At 58.7% G+C, this 23,429-nt stretch overlaps 1 protein-coding gene across 7 annotated transcripts in view; it reads left to right on the forward strand.

The window, feature by feature from the left end:
* The window catches only part of SHANK1 (SH3 and multiple ankyrin repeat domains 1), a 45,856-nt gene that overhangs the window by 19,681 nt on the left and 2,746 nt on the right, over nucleotides 1–23,429 (forward strand). For 6 of the 7 annotated variants that reach the window (XR_005017439.1, XR_005017438.1, XR_005017440.1 and 3 more), the window contains 9 exons: nucleotides 7,431–7,513; nucleotides 7,724–7,848; nucleotides 8,422–8,557; nucleotides 8,841–8,921; nucleotides 9,484–9,507; nucleotides 9,686–9,754; nucleotides 10,213–10,331; nucleotides 18,416–18,512; nucleotides 20,165–23,258. Coding sequence is in view for 4 of the 7 variants with exons in the window: in XM_036833379.1 (XP_036689274.1) it covers nucleotides 7,431–7,513; nucleotides 7,724–7,848; nucleotides 8,422–8,557; nucleotides 8,841–8,921; nucleotides 9,484–9,507; nucleotides 9,686–9,754; nucleotides 10,213–10,331; nucleotides 18,416–18,512; nucleotides 20,165–23,258 (3,828 nt within the window). In the remaining 3 variants the exon portion in view is untranslated. The remainder of the gene's footprint in view (nucleotides 1–7,430; nucleotides 7,514–7,723; nucleotides 7,849–8,421; nucleotides 8,558–8,840; nucleotides 8,922–9,483; nucleotides 9,508–9,685; nucleotides 9,755–10,212; nucleotides 10,332–18,415; nucleotides 18,513–20,164; nucleotides 23,259–23,429) is intronic. The other variant, XM_036833382.1, reaches the window with a different exon arrangement.

Here is a 23,429-nt window from a genome sequence, read left to right on the forward strand (position 1 = left end):
TTGTGGCTGTCATTTATGGGTGCACGATTGTGGCTAATCGTGCAGCTGGCTCTGCACATTTCCCTGAATCTGTGTGTCTGAGAATGAGGGCCAGTGTTTCCAGAGATGTCCTGCTTACCACATGTGGGCAGCTGGGTCTCTGCACATGCCTGTCCCTCTTAACGCATGTCACTGTGTGTGCGCATTAACAGATAAAGTTGTGTGCATGCATTTGCACCTGTCTGATCTGGAATTCAGGACCTGGGGTGTTGGGGGAGGGGAGGGCAGAAGAGGGGAGGACTCCAGGGCTTGAGCTTCCAGAAGGGCAAGGCTGTGGGGGAGGGTTGGTCATAAGCGGGCATCAGAAAGATGAATCCTCCCCTCCCCCACCGCTCCCCCTAATCCAGGGAAGGGTCTCCTTGTTCATGGCATCCTTCCATTAAATGTGTCCAAACCTACGTGTCTGTGTTCTGGCCAGTGGGGATGGATGGGGGGGGGGTGGGGGGGGGGGAGAAATGACAATATGAGAAGAGAGGGCGGGACTGGGGTCCCACCCTGCGCCCCAAGTGTCCGAGGCGCTTGACCATTGTGCGTGTTCGCCTGGCACGTCTCCGGCTCTGGGCACTGGGTGAGTATCGAGGTCCCCCCCACCACCACCGGGAGTCTCCCCATCAGCCTCTGCTTCTTGTCTCTGTCAGTGTCTCTCTGGGTCTCCTCTTGGCTTTGGTTTGGGGGTTACTTGCTCTACAGCTGGATGGGGGTGGTCCCTCTGGCCCTCAGCTACTTCCTTCTCCTCTCTCTAGCTCTGTCTCGTCGAGGGCATTTTCTTCCCTCTCCTCCACTCCTTGTGCCCGCTTGGCATGTGCTGCTGTGTTTGCGGCGTGTCTGAGCTTCTCCTTCTCCTGCCTCCCCGCCCTGCTCTCCGCCCCCCTGTCTGGGGTGCCCTGGCCTGTGTTGTGACCCCGCATCCCAGCTGGAGCTGTACCGTCCTCCTAGCCTGTGCTGCCCTCTCTCCTCTCCCTGGGGGTCTGCGGCTCTCGTGTGAGCCGTGGAGAGTGGATGTCCCTCCGCCTGGACTTCTTTGGGGGGAGGGGTGTCTCTCGCTGCTCTGGCGCCCAGTCTGAACGTCCTGGCCTTCCCTTTCCGGCCCTTCCAGACTGTGTTGGGGTGCACTGTGTGTCTGTCTGCGGGGCGGGGGGGGCTGTGTGTCCCCTCCTGGGGTCTCTCTCACCGTGTTGTCTCTGCTTGGGAAGTGGGGCTTGGTCCGCGCGTCCCTGCACGCGGTTGCGAAGCATCTTGTGTGATGTTGTGCGTCCCTCTCCCCCCTCTCCCTCTCTCTGCACCTGCGCGGGAGGGCTCTGGAGGGGGGAGGGGGGGTTAAGGGGGAGGGCCAGACCGGAAGTGCCTCCCCTTCTCTTCCCCCCCCCGCGCCTCGCCCCTCCCCCTTCTCCCGCCAAGGGGGCCCCCACGTTCCCCTCCCCCCTGTCCGGCCCCCTCCACCGCCCGGCGCAGGACGGCAAGGGGTTAAGCCTCGCGCCCGCCGCCCGCCTCCGGAGCTGTCCGCGGTGCTGAAGCCGGCGCCGTCCGCGGTCCTCTCGCTCCCGCCGCGGCCCGACCCCGCGCCCCGCGCCCCCGCGCCCCCCGGCATGTGAGCCCCCGGCCCTGCCCTCCCTCCCGCGGGAGGGTGCGCGCCCCCTCCCCCTCCCCCTCCCGGCGCGGGTCAGCATGAGGCGGGGCCTGGGGGCCCGGACACGGGGGTTCGGCCGAGCGGGGACGGGGACGCGGCGGCGGCGGCGGCGGCGGGGGCGGCCGGCACCGGGACCGGGGCCGGGGCCGCGGCGGCGATGGCTTTGTCTGCGGGCGGCGGCGCCGGGGGTCTCGGGGGCCGCCCCGGTGGGGGCTCCCTGCCGCAGCCGCCCCCCGCGCTCTCCTCCAGCTGGCCGGCCCTGGGGCCCCGGCGGCGCAGCGTCTGGTATATCTACAGGTAACGGAGCGCGCCGCCCCTTTCTCCGCGGCCCGACCAGGAGGCCCCAGCCCGCTGTGACGACCCTCCCCCAGCCGCTAATCCCCCATCCCTGGGACTCCTCCCCCACCCCCAAGCCGCCCCCTCCGCCCTTCTGCCCTAACCTCTCAGCACTAAAGCCTTTCCGGACCCCTCATCTCTACCCTTCTTTTTCTCATCCGCCTCCCTGGGCCTCTCTCCCCGAGCACCCCGCAACACACGCACACACACACACACGCACACACACACACGCACACACACACACACACGCACACACACACACACGCACACACACACACACGCACACGCACACGCACTCTCCAGGCCCCTCGCAGGCCCTTCCAGGCCCCCTTCAGCTCTTCCTCCAAGACCTCCCTCCAAGGGAGGCCCTCCAAACGGACTCCACTCCGGGTGTCGGGCCCCACTTGCCCTTTCTGCCACCCTTAGCGCCCCCATTCTGGAGCCCTCCGCGCAGGCGCCTACACCCCAGGCCCGCGTTTCTCTGATGCCTGTATCCCCACACCCCTTCAAGGAGTTGGCAAGTCCCCCCATTCATACCCCTCTCTCCCATTCACAGTCATTTCCCCCCCCATCACACACGCATCCCGCCCCCGGCCTCCCCTCCCCTCCCTTCCTCTTTTTCCGCTGCGTGTCACTGTGAGACTGTGCGTGTGTCCCTGTGGCTGTGTTGGTGTGCGTGCGTGTGTGGCTGCCTGCAGCCGTGTGTGTGTGTGCGTGTGTGTGCGTGTGTGTGTGTGTGTGCGTGCGTGTGTGGCTGCCTGCAGCCGTGTGTGTGTGTGCGTGTGTGTGTGTGTGTGTGCGTGTGTGTGTGTGCGTGTGTGGCTGCCTGCAGCCGTGTGTGTGTGTGTGTGTGCGTGTGTGTGTGTGTGTGTGTGAGAGAGAGAGAGAGAGAGGGATGGAGAGATGGTGGGCTCCCAGCCCACCCCCCAACTGTGTCCATCTGGGTGTCCCTGTTTGACGGCGTCTGTCTCTGTGTGTGACTTGGAGCGATAGCGAGGCTCTCTAGGGACTCGTGTGTGTTTGTGTGTGTTTGGGGGGGGGGTCTGTCCCAGGGACTGCGGCTATGTTTCCCAACACCCACCCTCCTTTGCCAGGCCTGTCCTCTCCCCGACAGCTCCCCCCCTTCACCAGTGACTCCGTGTGTCTCCATCCCCATGCGCCCCTCTCCCTGCCCCCTGGGGGTCTATGCCTGTGTGGGGCACGTGTGCTGAGACACGGCTGAGCTTCTGCACGGGGAGCTGCATCTGCCTGTGTGTGCCGCTTCTCAGCATGGGAGGGGGCTGGCTTCCCCGCGTGGGGGCCTGTGTGCAGGCCCTGGAGAGGCCGGTGGAGATGGGTACGCGGGGAGGGGCTGAGAACCAGAGGGGGGCGCTATGTACAGCAGCAGGCTCTGGGCTGTGGGATGCTGGGTGTGTGAGAGGGACCTTCGGGGTGGGGGTGGAGGGAGTCGATGCTGCCGCAGTCTCTGTGTGTGGGATCTGGTGAACAAGAGCTGGCCGCTGGGCTCCAGAGGCCGCTCAGGGTCGCCGAGGCATGGCTTGGGGGAGAGCATTGTGCGCGCTCCTGCAGGGCAGGTAGTCAGCAGTACGGAGCATGAATGGGGTGCTGCGTGGGTAGCGAACACTAGGGCAGGGGTGGGGTTAGAGGGTCTGGGTAGGAGGGTGACAGGATGAGAATGGAACGGCGGTGGCGGGGGGGACACTGAAGTGGGGGGACATGGGGAACACCAGAGCATAGAGCGTGTGTGGAGTGTGCGGAGAAACGGGGTAAGGAGGGAATGCAGGAAATGTGAAGAGAATTTGGGGGTGGGGATTTAGGCAGTTTAGGGAGAGCACAGACAGAGGATGCAGGGAATGTAAATGAAATGCAGCTGCAAGCAAAAGGAGGCGGAAGGAAGGGTGTGTGATGAAGTGAATTGAGGATGCAAAAGTAGGAGGAGGTTTCCACGGATGAGAATGGAAGCGGGGGGGACTGGGGAGTATGAAAGAAACCTAGGATGCTGTAGGGGCCACAGTGCAGGTTCTGTACACAGGCTCGAGAGGATGCGGGAGGGAGGAGGGCAAAGGAGGGGGAGAGGTGGCCTGAGAGGGGTGAGGAGGTCACAGAAATCAATGGAAGACACTTTGGGAAAGAGGATGTGGGGTGTGTGAGGGCAAAATGGAAGGTGAAGGGAGGACCCCGTGGGGTGTGATGAGGGCTTGCGGAAGTGAGGGCTGATGGGGGGTGGGTTAGGGTCCTGTGGAGCTTTCAGATGATTTGGAGGAGGGGGGATCGGGGTGCAGAGCGAGGAGGGGGCATACACAGGAGTGGGGGAGAAGGAGTACAGAGTTGCAGGAAGCTGTGAGGGCAAGAGGGCCATTAGACAGCTCAAGAAGAATGTGGTGGATGAGAGAGACGCCACACAGAGCTGGGATTTGTGTGAGAAATTCGTGGGAAGGAGAGAGGCATATGCCCAGGATGGGGAGACTTGAGAGGGAGGGACAGAGGGGGTGCTTCGATGGTCCGGGGGTGTTTGGATATTATTGGGGTATATGGGTGGCCTGCGGGGAATTAAAATCTTGGCTTTGACATTTTTCTGGCGGTGTGATCTTGAGCAAGTTATTTCTCGGTGCCTCAGTTTCCTCATCTATAAAACGCGAATGATAGCAGTCAACCCCTCCCAGGGGTGTTGTAAGGACTGAGTGAATAAATAAATGTAAAGTGCTTTGAACGCCATCTGGCATTCAGCAATGGTTCAATAGATGTTACTCCTTGTTGTGTTACTGGCATAGCCTGGGATAAATTTCAGGCACGGGGGGGGGGGGGCACGTGCATGGTGAATTTGGGACAGATGTCTTTGTGCTGGGGTATTTGGGTGCAGTGGAGTGGAGGGTATTACTACTGAGTTACCCAGGTATTTTCTGGGGCATTGTTGAAGACTTTTGTTCGCTGTGTGAGCTCAGGCAAGTTTCTTAACCTTTCTGTGCTTCCGTTTCCTCACTTGTAAAGTGGAAATGGTACCCACACCTACCTGGGGGCTGACTGTGGGAGACAATTAAGTCATTTACCCATGAGGGGTTTCAAATACTGCTTCGCACATATCAAGTGCTTCTTCTTGGCATCTAAAGGATATGGGAGTTTTGTTGAATTGTATGGGGGATGGGATGTTTGGGGAAGGCTTATGTATGAAGTGTGAGGAGAATGTGTGGGTGAGAGATTCCAGGGGCAGGGGGAAATTGGGGGAAAAGTAGGGGTTTGTGGCATGCATGAAGACAAGTGAAACTTCTGTAAATGAGGAATAAAGGGGATCTGAATAGCATTACTGGCCACTGGGGGGTGGGGCCCTGGAGATCTGGAAGGGCTATGGGGGTAGCAAGGATATGAGGGCTCAAAGGAGCATGTCAGGTTACGCCGTGGGCACAGAGGTGGGGACAAGGATGCCACAGAGTTCATGGTCAGGAGCCGGCAGCTCTGACTTCTCAACCAATTTCTGTCAGCCCTGTACACTCGCTCTTGGTGCCTTCTTTGCCTCTTTCCTCCCCTCTCCTCCCCTCCCTCATCCCCGTCAACCCCTTCCCTCCTTCTCTTCCAACATCCCCTCTACCCAGCTACAAAGGTGGCCGGTCCCTGGGTTGAATATAAGGTCAGGAAGACACAGCGGGTATGGTGTAGACGTGTTTATGGGACCATCGTGAACTTTGAGCAAGGGCCGTGGCGGGCTGCGTCTACACGCGCACGCCTGCTGTTGGGCCCACCAGATTATAATACGGAGGGTGGGAGCAGGGACGTCCCTACGGTACAAATGCCTGGATTTGACAGTGGACGTCCTGGGGGGTCGTGGGAGTGTCCGGCGTGCTTGTGTGTGTGGAGGGAGGGTGGCACTGAAATACAGCAGGGGCACCTTAAGTGTTATTGGCGTGTGCTGGTTCGTGCTCAGGGGGCGTGTTATGGGAATAGACTGAGATCAAAGCGAAGGGGAGTTACTACTGGAGCATACTGGGATGTGTCGGGGTGTTACTGAAATATACTGGAGTATTCGTGGAGGGCTGTTTTGTCAGATCTCTGGGGGCAGGTAATTGGAGTGCGCAGGGAGCATGCTTGGCTATTATTGGAGTGTGCTAGGGCCCGTGGGTATTACTGGGGTACGATGAGGGGGTCTGTGTGTGTGCTGGGCCGGGTTTCTGACCTGACTGCACGATGCTCTGGATGCAGCAAGGCACGTGTCCTGGTGGCTCTGGGGTGGGGTGACTGTGGGTATTCTGAGGAGCCTGGAGCCGGAGTGTCTGGGTATTCCTGCTGTATACTGGGGTGCCCGGAATGGAATGGATGTGTAATCCTGATGTACACAGTGGTGACGTCTAGGCTTTGGGGCTGTTATCTGAGTGAGCCCCTGGCGGCTGTTGAGATACACGGAATAGATTTGAGTTTAACTGAACTTTGCCGGGTATGTGAGCCTTGCCTAAATGTGCTGGTGGGCTTTGGTGGCCTTACTGGGGACCATCCACGTATTCACACGCAGTTCGCATTTTGCTAGAATCTACCGACTGCATGAAGGAGATACATTTGAGATATACCGGGAAATAGATGTCAGCGCTGTCCGCTAGAATTTTCTGCGGCGATGGAGATGTTATGTATCTGTGCTGTCCAGCGTGGTAGCCACTAGCTGCATGTGGCTGCCAGGCACTTGGAAACGTGGCTAGTGGGACTGAGGAACTGAATTTTTCGATTTAATTTTTAATTAATTTGCATATAAATAGACACAGGCCGCTAGTGGCCACCATATTGGACAATGCTGAATAAGCAATGTTACAATATGTGTGGGGACCTGGGGAGTAGTTACTGGAGCATATATATAGTCAAGGAGTTGGGAGAGGTATTATCCAAGTGCATGTGTCCTCTAGACCAAAAGACTTGACCGAAGACAGCGCATGAATTCTATTGCGCACGTGCTACGGTACCCAGCACTGTGCCGAATACTATACATACTATATATAGGGAACTTCCACAGCGACCCCATCAGGTGCAGCCTGTTATTGTTGCGCATTATAGATGAGGAAACTGAGGCGCCAAAGGTTAAAGTCGTGGGCTCAAGGTCACAGGCAGGAAGTGGCTAGCAGGGACTCCAGCCAGGCTGTCTGGTGATCTGGCAGTTTAGCCCTCCACTCCCCACACTGTGCTTTGCTGAATGGATGGGTGGATGGGTGCACCGATGGATGAATGAGGAAAGACTGAGTGGGAGAGCGAGCTCTCTGGGCTCTGAGGGGGAGGCTTGTCAGGGCTGCTGCGAGCATACACACGTGGAGCGGGTGAGGAAGCTCCTCGGAGGGGGGATGACTCGTTCTGGAGCTTGGGCTCAGGTCACCAGGTGGCTGGTGGGGCACGGGCTCTGGGTCTCATGAGCCCTTTTCCACCCGCCCCACCCCTGCCCCTCCCCCACCCTCCCCGCCAGTGATTACATCATCAAGGAGAAGACAGTTCTGCTGCAGAAGAAGGACAGTGAGGGGTTTGGGTTCGTGCTCCGGGGGGCCAAGGGTGAGTGCCGGCCGGGGAGGGCACGGGAGAAGGGCCCTCTGACCCAGGGGGAAGGACAGGGAAAGGGACCCCAGCCTGCCCACCACCCCACCCCAGGGTGCTGGTCCCTCAGCTACGGTGAGGCCTCCGTGACTTGGGTCTGAGCCCCATCCCCTGCTCGGCCTCTCCACCCCCTCCCCTCCGACCCCGCCGGCTCCTCCCCATCTGCAGCGCAGACCCCCATCGAGGAGTTCACCCCCACCCCGGCCTTCCCGGCGCTGCAGTATCTGGAGTCGGTGGACGAGGGGGGCGTGGCATGGCGAGCCGGACTGCGGATGGGAGACTTCCTCATTGAGGTGAGCCCCAAAGGCCTCTCCGAAGACCCTACCCCTGGCCCACCTTCCACAGACACCGCGCTCTCCTCTGGGCCCCTAGCAACAAATCCTCAGACCCTTCGTGATCTATGCCAGGATGCGGCTGCCCAAATCCAGATTCTCCTTTGGCACCAAAGCTTCCCAAACCCCGCCCCCCCCCCCCCCCGCCCCCCGCAGCCAGCCTCTGCTTCTTCAGTGATTCAATCTGAAAGCGTTTCTGAAGTATCTCAGATGACAGAGCTGCCCCCTGGGGCACGCGCTTGCACACATACACACACACACACACACACACACACACACAGTGCTGGAGGGCAAGGAGGGAGAGAGAGGCAAATAGGGTGGGCCCAGCCCCTTCCCCAACCCTGAGGCCAGGAGAGTTACAGGAACAGCGAGTTGGGGGCTTGCAAGGCAGAGGAGGGTCAAGGGGAGAGAAGAGTGACCGCCAGTGCCACATACAGGTCAAGGCAGTAGGAGGCCACTTCGATGGGGACCCTGAAGTGGAAAGCATCCCTCCCCTCACCTACTGGATGTGCTCTGGGGGTGTCTGTGCCACAGGTGAACGGGCAGAATGTGGTGAAGGTCGGCCACCGGCAGGTGGTGAACATGATCCGCCAAGGGGGCAACACGCTGATGGTCAAGGTGGTGATGGTCACCCGGCACCCGGACATGGATGAGGCTCTTCATAAGAAAGGTGCTCGTCTCCCCACTTGTGTGGCCGGGCCCGGGTCCCCCACTGCTGCTAGACTACAGTCCTCAGGAGCCCGAATGGCCCAGTGGCCCCTACCACCACCAGCAGCCTTCCCTCCCCCAAGGCTGCTTGTGCGTGACCCTCTGGAGAGGAACTGAGTGAGGGCTCAGCATGCGGATGGCATCTCCCCTCCGAGCTCTGGGAGCGCCGCGTGGTGAACGGTGGGGGGGAAGGTCATGGACTTTCTTTCCGTGGTACTGATGCCTGACCCCGCTCATTTTTGCAGCACCGCCGCAGGCTAAGCGGCTCCCGCCCCCAACCATCTCCCTGCGTTCCAAGTCTATGACCTCAGAGCTGGAGGAGATGGGTGAGCTTGCGGGGCTGCTGGGGCCCAGGTGCTGCGGAGGGAAAGGGGCAGAGGGAGGCGGGACCATCCCTGGAGTTTGTTAGTGTTGTTAGTGACCAGGGGTCCTCGTCCTGATCCCGTCCCCCGGTCCATGGGTCAGACTCTCTCTGGCCTGCGTGTGTGTCGCTGGGAAAGGGCGTCTGACAGTCGACTTTCCTTCGTCCTCTTACATCTGTTTCTCTGTCGGGGTCTCTCTCTGCGTCCGTACGTTCCTCTCTGCGGGTCCCTGTTTCCTTTCTAGCCCCTCTGCCTCTGTCCCACCTCAACCCCACCGCCATTCTCCATCTCCCCCTCCACCAGCTCCCCTCACTCCCACTAACAGAAAGGAAGGCGAGCCCCTCCCTCCAGACGGGGCCGAGTGGACCTGGGGGGTCCTGTTTCCCCTGCCGGGGGCGGATCAGGCCGCTAGCTGACCGCCCTCACCCCAGGGCCCCGAGGGAGGCGGGCGTTCCAGAAAGGGGGCCCCTCGCCTCCCCCTGAAGTCCTAACTCTTGGCTCCTCTACTGCCTCTCCCCCGGGCTAGTCTCGCCCTGGAAGAAGAAGAGTGGTGAGTGGGCACAGGACTGGCGGGAGGGCCCCCGTCCCCACCCCGCCGGCGGACTCGCCCCTCCCCCGCCCCGGCCCCTCACTGCCCCACTCGCGCTTGCGCACGCCCGCCGGCCGAGCCCGCTCCGCCCCGCCCTCCGGCGGCGCCCCTGGGCCTCATCCGCACCCTTTGCCCACAGAGTACGAGCAGCAACCTGCGCCGGTGCCCAGCATGGAGAAAAAGCGGACCGTGTACCAGATGGCTCTCAGTAAGATGGCCCGGCCCTGCTCCCTGGGCTGCCCAGGGCCCCGACCCCACACCCCCCGGGGTGCCGCATCCGCTCCATCCCTCTCCAGGCCCGCGCCCCCTTCAGCCACCCCACCCCCGCCCTGATCACCTTCACGCCTCAACTTGGCCCCAGCCGTCAAGTCTGAGTTCCCACCTCTGTTCTGAGCCTCTCCCCACTACCTTCTGCCTCCCTTCCACCCTCCCTCACACGATGGCTGTCCTATTCACCGCCCTCACCCCTTCCCATCGCTGGGTCCTGCCTGCCGGGCTGGAGACTGTGTCTCCAAGCAGGGCCGTCGGGCCACCGGGAGGGAGACAAGGGTGCCCTTTTCTGGTTCACACAAGACACTGAATGGGCTCCCGGCAGCTCTGTCTCTACGCCAGGCCAAAGCAAACTTCATTTCTCTGGCTCTCCTTCCCTCTTCCGCCTCCCCCTAGACAAACTGGATGAAATTTTGGCGGCAGCTCAGCAGACCATCAGTGCAAGTGAGAGTCCTGGGCCTGGTGGCCTTGCGTCCCTGGGCAAACACCGACCCAAAGGCTTCTTTGCCACTGAGGTAGGCAGCCTGGTCTGGGGAACTGGGCCCTTGGGGGGAAGGAAGCTTGAGGGATGCACAGGGCAACTTGGAGCCTTTACCTCTCTCCTTGCAAATCCTTCCTGACTTCCCCGTGTTTAATGCCCGTCCTACGGGGCACCGCGCTTCCTGGGGTTCCCTCCTTTCTCCCCACTCTGGGCGTCCCCTTTCCTCCCGGCCCATCCTCTTCCTCCCTGTTGTCCCCCCAGATCCCATCTCTCTCACCTCCCTCCACTCTCCATCCTGACTCCTCATGTGCTGCCTCTCTTGCCCAACTCTTTCTGTTCATCTCCATCCCACCTCAAGGGTCTCAGGGAAGGTAAACCGATGTCATGGATGGCGCTCCCTGGCCCAGGCACAGCACATAATAATAGGTGCTCAACAAGTGGTAGTTATTAAAATATTAATTATCATCTCTGTCTGCGCTCTGCCTGCTAACCTATAGTGGGTGTTGATCACATTTCTGACACGACGTTTTTACGTGGCTTATCTCATTCGTTCCTTGGAATCATCCTGTGAGGTACACTCGGTTGTTATACAGAAGGGAAACTGAGGCACAGAGAGGGAGCCAGGATTTCAACCCCAGGCAGTCAGGCAACTGGATCCGTGATCCAGCCACGGCCCTGGCTCTTCGGGTGGGGACCTGCTGGTCCCTTCCTGGCTGCCCTCCTCACTGGACTGTGCCCCTTCATGGGGACACATCCCCCACCAGCCCTGCCAGCCCTTCCCCCCCTCCACCCTCCAGAGGCCACACGGGGCCCTACCTCTGTCTCAGCACTTCCTTCTTCTCTGCCCAGGCCCTGCCCTCTGACCCCACCCTCTGACTCCCTCCTTTTACAGGCCACACCCACCACTGGTGACCAAGGGACCACTGACTCTAAAACTGGGTGCTTTGACTTTTGCGGGACCATGGACCCCTTTGGCAGGCTGGCATAGTCCTCATAATAATGCTTATAAATGCACAAAATAAAACATAATCCGTAAGGGTCAAGAACAGTACATAACCATGGGGAGTGACAATGGAAGGGTGTAGCCTCAAGGGCAGTGCAAGCCTGCACGAAGAGTTCGGCTCTCGTGAGTGGATGAAGTTAGGTTACAAGTCCCTTGAACCAAAAATAGAATTTAAAAAACTGCATAAGGTAACAAAAGAAGTCAGTTACACCGAAATGCAGTTATCAAAATATTTTTTGAAAGCAAAATTTGCGATATAGTAACGTCGGTGCCTTTTCTTCGCGTGGTAGCCAGAAAGATCTGGTGGTGGATCTTGACTACTCTAATTTCGAAGTCCTAAGAAGCATAAACACTATTTAGAGAAATCTGCAGCCTCTGCAATGAAGGATACAGAAATACCTGTGATTTCTGTTGGGGATACAGTCACAGGTTTTGCTAAGACTGACGTGGGCTGTTGCCTACATCCTTAATTGAGAAAATGTTGTGTTTTAGTTGGAGAATAATGAAAATAAAGATGTAGGTTTTTTTTCCCCATCCAAGTAAGCGTGCAGGGCCCCCCTGAAATCTATCCATAGCCCTCTTAAGGGCTCAACCACCTATTCTAGAAGGCCTAGTACTTTTTTTAAAATTTTATTTATTTATTTATTTATTGGCTGCGTTGGGTCTTTGTTGCTGCACGCAGGCTTTCTTTGGTTCCGTCGAGCGGGGGCTACTCTTTGTTGCGGTGCGCGGGCTTCTCCTTGCGGTGGCTTCTCTTGTTGTGGAGTGCGGGCTCTAGGCATGCAGGCTTCAGTAGTTGTGGCTCGCGGGCTCAGTAGCTGTGGCTTGCGGGCTCTAGAGCACAGGCTCAGTAGTTGTGGCGCACGGGCTTAGTTGCTCCGTGGCATGTGGGATCTTCCCGGACCAGGGATCAAATCCATGTCCCCTGCATTGGCAGGCGGATTCTTAACCACTGCGCCACCAGGGAAGCCCCCTAGTACTTTTACAAGAGCCAAATGCAAGTGGCAAATTTTGTATCGAGACTCCTAGAATTTCTCCCAGATTTAGAGGCAGAGGGTCCTTGGCCACTTCTCAGGGCTCGGCAGAGGGCCCTGCATGTAGGAGCCCTCACTTCACACCCGTCCTTGGCTTTGCGAGGAATTTGAAATCTCTGGCCCTATTAGGGTCATCTTCCGTGCCCACCTCCCCCCAGGGTCAGTGTAAGGATCAAAAGTCCATAGGTAAGGGGGAGGGATAAATTCAGAGTTTGGGATTAGCAGATACACACTACTGTATATAAAATAGATAAACAACAAGGACCTACTGTATAGCACAGGGAACTATATTCAATATCTTGTAATAACCTATGATGTAAAAGAACCAGAAAAACTGAATCACTTTGCTGTACACCTTAAACTAACGCAACATTGTAAATCAACTATACTCCGATATATATAAAAAAAAAGTCCTGTCCAAAAAAAAGAAAGTACATGGGCAGTAGACCCAGGCACACCTGCCTTCAAAGCCTGACCGCCTCTAACTTACTATGTCACTTGGCCCACGCTTTTTAATTTCTCTGTGCCTCAGTTTCCTGTTCTGTAAAATAGGGGTAAAGCCAATCTTGCTGGTTCTTAGGAGGACTGAATGAGATCAGCTTCTAGCACAGGGGCTCTCAAGGGATGGTGAGCCTCCCCAAGCCATAAAATAACAAACTGCAGACCCTGCTGTGACCCCCGCATGTGCCCCAGAGACCCCGCAACAACATTCCAGGCTCGGTACGGAGTCTCTAGTAACAGATTAGGGCCAGTCCTGTTTTCATTTATTCAACAAATGCATGGAGTACCCACCAAGTGCCAGGTTGCCAGGGTGCCAGCCCCTCCTTGTGTGAACCTCCATTATAGGACAGACAAGATCCTGGCTCCAAAGACACCCCCAGGTGGGCCCAGACACTGGCCAATAATATAATCAGCTACCCGCCTGCCCCCATCTCCTAGAAATGAAACACCTGAGGTCTTCATGGGGCCTCCCTTTCCTCTGGATCCTGGAGGCCAGTGGTCGTTTCCCCTTTTCTTCTCCCTCCTGGGGTCTGTCCCTGGGCCTCCCCCAAGCCCTCCCTCTCATGTTGCGGGCTCTCTCTGCCCCCATCTCTGCCCCCACCTCCCACCAGCCACCCTGATCTTAACCCCTGAGTCAACACAGGGACCCCTCTGCGACCTTCCTGCATCTCCGTGCCTCTCTCAGTGGGTGGTCTTGTTCTCATGGGGTCTCCATCTCCCATCTGTTTCGGCTTCTCTCCCCTCTTCACTCTCCCACTTGGACTCCGCTGCACCTAAACCAGGGGGGCAAGCAGGCAGTGTGGAAGCCCAATGTGGCCCCCCAGGCTCCTTTTAACGGGCCGGCACCACAGTGGACAGAGCAAAAGATTGTGCAAGACGCCACTGTTTAAAAACTTAAGGATGGAGAGATTTCAACCCTCCCTGAAAAACACACCTCTGCGTAAAACCTAAGGGGGGCTGGGAGGACCCACTGCACCAACAGTGGGTGTGCAGACCCCAGGCAGATCCGCTGAAGGTCAAGGCCCCTCTTGGGCTCTGTCTTCTCCTAGGGCTCTGCAGTTCATCTGTCTGTCCTCCCCTCTGCGTGGCTTTGGTTTTCTTGGCTACTGCCTGTTACCTGGTGACTGGCCGCCCTTGGGGGGGGTCCCCTGATCCCCACCGCCCACATCTTGGTCTGGGTGGTCTGGGTTCCGGTTTCAGCCATTCTCTGGACTCAGTTTCTCCCTCTGGTTATTTTTACCATATCATCTTGGTTGCATCCTCTGCCTCTTCCCCTCCCGGGGCATGTCTGGACCTCCTGGCTGCATGTCTTTCCCTCCTAGGGTAGCTCTGGCCCTCTCCATGGCAGACTCTCTCAGGACTGCCTTTTTCTCCCTGCCTTGCTGGGTCCCTCTTTCTTCCCATGGCTGTCTCATGTCCCCTCCTGTCTCTCCCCGACACCTCTGGAGCCCCATCTCTGCCTCTGTCTCCCCACCTCTGTCTTTGTCTTGCTCTGTCTCTCCACCTGTCTCCCCCTCCGATCTCTTCCCCCTCACCCCTTTCAGGGGCTGGCTCCCTAACGCGAATTTCCCAGCCCATCTTCAGCCTCTAGCCTGTGCACAGCACCAGGGCACACTCTGCCATGGAGGCACGCGACCCACAGCCGACCCACGAGGTGGCACAGGAGGAGGGCGGGACCTCTGGTCAACTCGCTGGGGAGGAGTCTGCCCGGCAGTCGGTGACGTCACACACCTGGCACACTCTGATTGGCTGCCCCCTCTGCGCGGGAGATAGCGCTCCCCGTTTGTTGAGGGAGGTCAGCCTGTCTCACCTTGAGTCCGTCCACCCCTCAGGCAGTCACTCCTAGCCTCCTCAGACGCTATTATGGCTCCTCTGTCAGTCAGACATCTCCTCTGCTGCTATGATCCCTCTTGTGCCAAGCTAACCCATTATTTGATCCCTCTTTTTCCACTTAGAAGGTCTTCTGCCAGTGTGCCAATCTGATGCCTCTCCCTTGAGTCTGGACCCTCTTTAGCTAGGGGAACCCTTCCTCTATCACTGTAACCCTTCCCCCGTTATTCGGTCCCCTCCCCTGTCACTCTGACCCCTCCCCGTCACTGTGATCCTTCCCCATGACTCTCTCAAAGGAACAGGACTAGGGTTACATCATCGGGGTGCTCCCCCCATTTTGTCAAGGTGTCCTTCATTCTACAAATATTTATTGAGCAACTACTATGTGCTGGACCTGCTGCTCGGCCCTGGGAGTATAGGAGGGAACCAGCCAAACAAAGTTACCTCCCTTAGAGAATTGACACTGGCGGGGGAGTGGGGGTATTTTGCAGAATTGGGTTCTGCTGTATATAAGAGAAACCCCCAAATAACAGTGGCTTGAACAAACAAATGCTTGTATCTCTGTCGTCTTGAACAAGTCTGGAGTAGGGAGTCTGAGGCAGGTGTGGTAGCCTCCATGGTCTTGAAGACCTAGGATCCTCCTCACCCTAGCCACAAAGTCACCTCATGGTCCAAGAGGCTGCTGGAGCTCCAGCTATTGCACCAGCATTCCAGGCAGCAGGAACAAGGAAGAGTGAAAAGGCAGAAGTGCAAAGGAGGGCACATTGTTGCTTCTTGGGTTACCTCTGATGAGACTTCCCAGAAGTAACACACAACACTTCCACTTATGCATCTGGGCCAGCCTTAGTTCCATGACCACACCTAGCCACAAGGGAGGCTGGGAAATGTAGTCTCTCAATAGGTGCCAAATAAGATTGGGGTTTTCTTATCAAAGAAGAAGAGTAGAGTGGGTACTGGGTAGGCTACATGCCCAGGGGGACAGACAATAAACAAGTAAGCAAATAATTATAATAACTCTAACCTAGGATAGGTGGAGGAAATTATGATGCAGAGTAATAGAAGGAAGGCTTTCCAGGGAGGAGACATCTGAAACTACCAGATCCCACCCAATGTCACCCTGCTACCACCTGTCTGATGTCACCTCCCACCCCTCAGCCCTTGGCTCACCCACTCCAGACACACTGGCTTCTTAACTATTCCTTGAACACAGCAGGCTCACTCCCACCTCAGGACCTTTGCACTTGCTGCTCCTTCTGCCTGGAATACTCTTCCCCTGGATACATCCCTCGCTCCTTCCTTCAGGAGTTTGCTCAGGTTGTACCCTCTCAGCGGGGTCTTCTTGACTGCCTTATTTTAAATTATAATCTCCCTCTCTTCTGTCGCTTACCTCCATCTGACCCACGTCGTATTGTACTAATTTATTTTGTTTATGGTCTGCCTGCCCTTCATGTGGGCAGGGACTTTTGTCTGTCTTGTTTACGGCTGCATCTGCAGCATCTAGAACAGTCCCTGGCATAAATCAGGTGCTCCATAAATATCTGTGGAATGGATGAATGAATGAATGAATGATGCAAAACATTCATGCATTTTGCAAATGATGCAAACTGGGACAGAAATAGTCCCAGTCCAAGGTGAGGGCAGTGAGAGGGGTGGCACAGGTGCTACCCCTGTGAAGGTCTAGAGCAACACTGTCCGGTAGAGCTCTCTGTGATGCTGGAGATGTTCTCCATCTGCACTGTCCAATATGGCAGCCACCAGCCATGAGTGACGATCGGAACACTTGAAATGTGGCCACTGGATTAGGAAGTGCAGGGCTAGAGGAAGGGGGTGGCCAGGCCAGGGTGGGGGCCAGGACGACAAGGAGTTTTCCCCTAGCAGAGAGTGGGGAAGGGATTTTCCAGGCAGAGGGAACAGCGGATGCTGAGGCTGTGAGGTGAGAAACAGCACAGGGAATTCAGAGAACGGGGAGTGGTTAGAGCAGGGGGACAGCAGGGGGCATGGTGGGGAGGTGAGGGCAGTTAGGGCCACACCCCAAAAGTGGGGACCCCATCCAAAGAGGCCTTCCTTTCTATAAACTTCTGCTCTCAAAGACGGAGAAGGAAGACACATGGGGCCACCTGGCAGAAGCAGGGGAGTCGGGGCCCCAGAGTGCCTGACATTGGCTTGTTCATTTGACACAAGCTTATAGAACATCAGGCCTGTTTGGGGACTGGGGACCTAGCAGTGAACCAGACTGATAAAGTCACTTCCCTCAGGAAGGCTGCATTATGACTTCTGTGGGCCTTAGGCACTTTTGCCTTCATGAGCCCCTCCTTCCTAAAAAAAAAAACAGTTAAAAATCAATGTTTTATGACTGTGTTGATGCAAAGCTGAATATTATCCAGGCTGAATTATAATTATTTTTCCTTCCTATTTGAAAAGAAATTAAAACATTTCCCCTAAAAGTATTGTGGGCCCTTGACCCTGTTCCCATGGTGCCTGGGATAATGTCTGGTACCTTCAGGGAGCTGACATTCTCGCCAGGGAGACAGACAGGCAGTAAGCAAGAAGTGAGAGAAATGTCATGAAGAAAACAGGACAGGGAAATGCAGTAGGCAGTGACTGGGAGGGATATTTGAGCAGAGGACATAAAGATGGAAAGGAATCTGTGATGATTAGGAGGAAACCATTGCAGAGAGAAGATCTAGGACTTGTCGGTGTCCTAAAGCAGGGATGAACCTTGGGACACTGCAGGAGCAAGAAAAGGTGGGCGTGGTGGGACCAGAGTGGGAGATATAGGCAAGGGGTAGATCATACACAGTGTCTTAATCACCGTGATTCTTAATCTAAAATCAGAGCCTGAGATAAGGATGCTTGAGACAACGATTTCCTAAGGGGGAACCTGTAAGGGCATGGGGGAGACAGGATGGGCTGCAGAGAAAGTCAGCAACCCTGGTCCCCACTGGAGTTTGCCTTCAGTCTGATCCCTTGGGGAGCTCGGGAGTGTGAATTGCAGGATGGAGATAATCCCTCCGTAGACCTTCCTGTCAGTTGGCTGCTCCCAGAAGTGGGGGCACGTAACAGCTTGGGCACGTCAACTCCTTTGGAGGGGGAGTGATTCTTCAGAGCAAGGGGCAGCCAAGTGTTGCAGGCAGGTGACACTCATAGTGGCTGGGGATGGGCACAGCATCCTGGCTGAGGAGATCTGGGTGGGCACAGGCAGTGTCTACCGCAGTGGGCTTTGAAGACCAGACTTGGGAATTCGGATCCCCTCCTAACTGATGTGAGATGCGACTGTAGGATTTTAAGCAGGGCAACAGCATGACCAGAATTTCTTCTAGAAAGATCCCTCTGACTCTTGCGTGGAAAGCAGACCAGAAAGGGGTGGCGGGACAGGGGTGGCAGCCAGGAGACAAGGAAAAGGCTACTGCAGTCATCCTGGCAGACAATGGTGGTAACTTGGACCTGGGCAGCGACAGCAGGGGTGGAGAAAAGTGCCCAGATTAGTGATCGGCTTGGGAAGCAGAGCAGACAGGCTCAGTTGATAATCTGACTTTTTTCCCCTCTCTTTCTCCCCGCTGCTGCTGTCAGGACTCAGAAACCTTTCCCTACCCCAGAATTCCCTTCCATCTCCTTCACACCCCTCTCCCTTCCTGCAGAGGCTGGGGAAGGAATGGAGGATGGCTGTGTGGGGAATCCATGGATTTTCATGCCCTGACTGATTTTTCTCTGCTCTCTTTTCTCTCTCCTCCTCTGACTGCCAACCCAAAGTCGAGCTTTGATCCCCACCACCGCTCCCAGCCAAGTTATGAACGTCCTTCCTACCTGCCTCCAGGACCTGGGCTCATGCTCCGGCAAAAGTCTATTGGTATGTCACCTGCAAGGGTGGGTGTAAGGGATGCCAGTGGGGAAAGGGGAGGCTGGGAGGGTGACAGTTTACGGGGAAGACAAGGGAGCCTGGGAATGTTCTTTCCTTCTTCCATATGTGACCATCAAGTTGGGCAAAGAGCTCAGGCTCTGTTGCTGGGCAAACCTGGGTTTGAATCCTGTCTCTTGTCCGTCCTGGCTGTGTGACCCAGGGCAGGCGGCTTCACTTCTCTGGGCCTAGGGCTCTGCATCTAGAAAATGGGGACATCATTGCCCCTACCTGGATGCAGTTAAGTCAAACCCACCACAGACTCTGGTTCATTCTCTCTTATACCAGACTCCATCCATTCATTCATTCATTCATTCTACAAATGTTTATTGAGCACTACCATATGCCAGGCTAAACTGCTGGGGATTTATCAGGGAACAAAACAGACTAAAGGGCCCTGCCCTCAGGGAGCTTACCTTCTAGCTGGGGAAGACAGACAACAGATTATAAGGATAAGAAATAAGAAAATGATATAGTATGTTAGCTGTGTTAAGTGCTATGGAAAAAAATAGGAAAAGAGTATAATGAGAGAGGTCAGGAGTGCTGGGGGGCAGGTTTGAGCTGAAACTTGGAGATGAAGTGGGGAGTCATGGGGCTATCTGGAAGTAAGGCATTCCACACAGCAGGAACAGCCAGTGCAAAGGTCCTGAGGTAGGTAAGACTGAGCTGCCATTTGCTAAGAGAGCAGCTTGGGAAGATAGTGGGAGGAGATCAGGAGCTCAATTTGGGGCCTGCTGAGTTTGAGATGCCAGTGAGACATCCAAGTGGATGCAGCATTTGGATATAGAAGCCCGGAGCTCAGGGGCAAGGACTGGGTCCGAGACAAGCATGGGAGTCTTCAGCAGGGAAGCAGTGAATGAAGCCGTGACACTGGTTGAGATAGTCAACGGAGAGTGAGTAGTCAGAGGGGAAAAGGGAATCAAGGACTAAGCCCTGGCCATTGATAAGTAGGCAAAAGATTCCACTCCTCCAGTTTCCTCCAAGTTGTTTTGCTCTTTGGATCTAGCTTTTCCCCAGCTTCAGTGTCCATAGTCCACCAGTGTGTGTCATTTGCCTAATATCAGTTACCTATACATCTACCTGACATTTCTTACCTATGAATTGGCTCCCTCTTTTAAATATTAGCCTCATCCTAAGCAGTGCTGTGAAATCAGAGATTTGATGTGCTAATTCCATTTCTTTTCTGCATGTACATGAAAAGAAATCTATAAGTATGCCCAGAAACACGATATCTCTTCCTGGCGCAAGCCATTTTTGCTCATCCCAAGCGACCGCCAGCATATATCGTGCCTTTGGGCGAATTAGAAAAGGCGCCCCCTCCTGGCCCTGGAAGGAAGTTCAGCTGAATTCCCCCCCCCCCCCCCCGCACACACCTCTCTTGCTCCCTCTGCCGTTTGCTGTTGTGCAGTGCACAACCTGTATTACTGTATCAAGCGGATTTGGATTTATCACAGCTGGGTAAGCTCTAGACTAACCCACGTTCTTCTTACCATCTACTGGTGTCATTATTATCATTGTAATATTGAAGTTCTGTGGGACAGGGGAACAGAGAGGCCACCCCCTCCCATCCCCACCCTGCTTCTGGATCCTCTGTGTCTTCCCAGGGGCTACAGAAGATGAGAGACCCTACCTAGCACCCCCAGCCATGAAGTTCAGCCGCAGCCTGTCTGTGCCTGGTTCGGAGGACATCCCGCCGCCGCCCACCACGTCCCCACCAGAGCCCCCCTACAGCACACCTCCAGCCCCCTCTTCCTCCGGCCGCCTCACTCCCTCTCCCCGGGGAGCGCCCTTCAACCCCGGCTCAGGTGGCCCCCACCCCGCCTCGTCGCCGTCGTCCTTCGATGGGCCCTGCCCTCCTGACACCCGTGTAGGGAGCCGTGAGAAGAGCTTGTACCACGGCGGGGCCCTGCCCCCTGCGCACCACCCGCCGCCCCCCCACCTGCCGCACGCTCCGCCCCCCCAGCCACACCACCACCACGCCCACCCGCCGCATCCCCCGGAGATGGAGACAGGCGGCTCCCCCGAAGACCCCCCTCCCCGACTTGCTCTGGGGCCCCAGCCCAGCCTGCGAGGCTGGCGGGGCGGCGGGCCCAGCGCGACCCCGGGGGCCCTGTCCCCGTCGCACCACGGCAGCGGGGGCGGGGTTAGCGGCTCCTCCCAGGCCCCGGCCCTGCGCTACTTCCAGCTGCCTCCCCGGGCGGCCAGCGCGGCCATGTACGTGCCGGCCCGTTCGGGCCGCGGGCGCAAGGGCCCGCTCGTCAAGCAGACCAAAGTCGAAGGAGAGCCCCAGAAGGGCGGCGGCCTCCCGCCCACGCCCTCGCCCACGTCTCCGGCGTCCCCGCAGCCGCCGCCGGCCGCGGCCGCCCCGTCGGAAAAGAACTCCATCCCCATCCCCACCATCATCATCAAGGCTCCATCCACCAGTAGCAGCGGCCGCAGCAGCCAGGGCAGCAGCACCGAGGCGGAGCCCCCGACCCAGCCCGAGACCGCGGGCGGCGGAGGGGGCGGCGGCGGCGGCGGCTCCTCCGCGCCGAGCCCCGCCCCGGCCATGTCGCCAGTGCCACCGCCCCCCTCGCCCGTGCCCGCCCCCGCCTCGCCCAGCGGCCCGGCCACCCTCGATTTCACCAGCCAGTTCGGAGCGGCCCTGGTCGGGGCGGCTCGGAGAGAGGGGGGCTGGCAGAACGAAGCCCGCCGGCGGTCTACGCTCTTCCTCTCCACCGACACGGGGGACGAGGATGGCGGCGAGAGCTCGCTGGGCCCGGGGGCGCCCCCGGGCCCCCGGCTGCGCCACTCCAAATCCATCGATGAAGGCATGTTTTCGGCCGAGCCCTACCTCCGGCTGGAGTCCGCAGGCGCCGGGAGTGGCGGCGGCTACGGGGGCTACGGAGCCGGCAGCCGGGCCTACGGAAGCAGCGCAGGCAGCAGCGCCTTCACCAGCTTCCTGCCGCCGCGGCCCCTGGTCCACCCGCTGACCGGCAAGGCCCTGGACCCAGCCTCCCCGCTCGGGCTGGCCCTGGCCGCCCGAGAGCGGGCGCTGAAGGAGTCCGCGGAGGGCGCTGGGGCCCCCCAGCCCCCTCCGAGGCCCCCGTCGCCCCGCTACGAGGCTCCGCCGCCCACGCCGCACCACCACTCGCCCCACGCCCACCACGAGCCAGTGCTGCGTCTCTGGGGAGCCCCGCCGCCGGACCCGGCCCGCCGGGAGCTGGGCTACCGGGCCGGGCTGGGCAGCCAGGAGAAGTCCCTTCCGGCCAGCCCGCCAGCTGCCCGACGCTCCCTGCTGCACCGCCTGCCCCCCACCGCCCCCGGGGTCGGGCCCCTCCTGCTGCAGCTGGGGTCCGAGCCCCCCGCCCCGCACCCCGGGGTGAGCAAGGCCTGGAGGTCCGCAGCCCCGGAGGAGCCCGAGCGGCTGCCGCTCCACGTGCGGTTCCTCGAGAACTGCCAGCCCCGGGCCAGTGGGGCGGGGGTAAGGGGGCCCCCCTCAGAGGACGGGCCGGGGATCCCGCCGCCCAGCCCACGCCGGTCCGTGGCCCCCTCGCCGACCTCCCCGCGGGGCAGTGACGAGAACGGGCTCCCCCTGCTGGTCCTGCCGCCCCCCGCCCCCTCAGTGGACGTGGAAGACGGCGAATTTCTCTTTGTGGAACCGCTGCCCCCGCCCCTGGAGTTCTCCAACAGCTTTGAGAAGCCCGATTCGCCCCTCACGCCTGGGCCTCCCCACCCGCTGCCGGACCCACCCACCCCGACCAGCCCAGCGCCCCCTGCCCCGCCCCCTGCCGTGGCCGCCGCCCCTCCCACGCTGGACTCCACCGCATCCAGCCTGACTTCCTATGACAGCGAGGTGGCCACGCTGACCCAGGCGGGCCCCGCAGCTGCTGGGGACGCGCCTCCGCCGGGCCCAGCAGCCCCAGCCGCCCCGCCTCCCCCTGCCCTACAGCCTGGCCCGGACCCTCCAGCTGGCACAGATTCTGGTATCGAGGAGGTGGACAGCCGGAGCAGCAGTGACCACCCGCTGGAGACCATCAGCAGCGCGTCCACGCTGAGCAGCCTGTCTGCCGAAGGCGGGGCTGGGGGCGGGGTGGCCAGTGTGGCCAGTGGGCCGGAGCTTCTGGACACGTATGTGGCCTACCTGGACGGCCAGGCCTTCGGGGGCAGCGGTCCTCCTGGCCCACCATACCCACCGCAGCTCATGACTCCTTCTAAGCTCCGGGGCCGGGCGCTTGGGGCCAGTGGAGGCCTGCGGCCTGGCCCGGGTGGGGGACTCCGAGACCCTGTCACTCCCACCAGCCCCACCGTCTCGGTGACGGGGGCTGGAACCGACGGGCTGCTGGCCCTGAGTGCTTGCTCAGGACCTTCGACGGCAGGTGTGGCCGGCGGTCCAGGGGCTGTAGAGCCAGAAGGCCCACCGGTGCCCTTGCCATCCGCCTCCTCCCTGCCTCGGAAGCTGCTGCCCTGGGAGGAAGGCCCGGGTCCACCGCCACCACCCCTGCCTGGGCCCTTAGCCCAGCCTCAGGCCTCAGCCTTGGCCACAGTAAAAGCCAGCATCATCAGTGAACTCAGCTCCAAGCTTCAGCAGTTTGGGGGCTCCTCGGCAGCTGGTGGCGCTCTGCCCTGGGCCCGGGGAGGCGGCGGGGGAAGCGGGGACGGCCACCACGGGGGAGCCAGCTACGTCCCCGAGAGGACTTCCTCCCTGCAGCGGCAGAGGTGAGCCGGGGGCTGGAGGTTGGCAGTGGAGGCCAGAGGGGCTGGCTGTGGGTAGCAGAGACCGTCTTCCACATAGCTGTGTCCCTTTAGGGTCCCAGGTGGTAGAAAGGACACAGAGGCCGGGCTGGCTTGGAGAAGTTTGCCCTCAAAGAAGCATGCTTTCCCGGCCAC

The sequence above is a fragment of the Balaenoptera musculus genome, chromosome 19, assembly GCF_009873245.2.
Source record: "Balaenoptera musculus isolate JJ_BM4_2016_0621 chromosome 19, mBalMus1.pri.v3, whole genome shotgun sequence".
Classification (NCBI taxonomy): domain Eukaryota; kingdom Metazoa; phylum Chordata; class Mammalia; order Artiodactyla; family Balaenopteridae; genus Balaenoptera; species Balaenoptera musculus.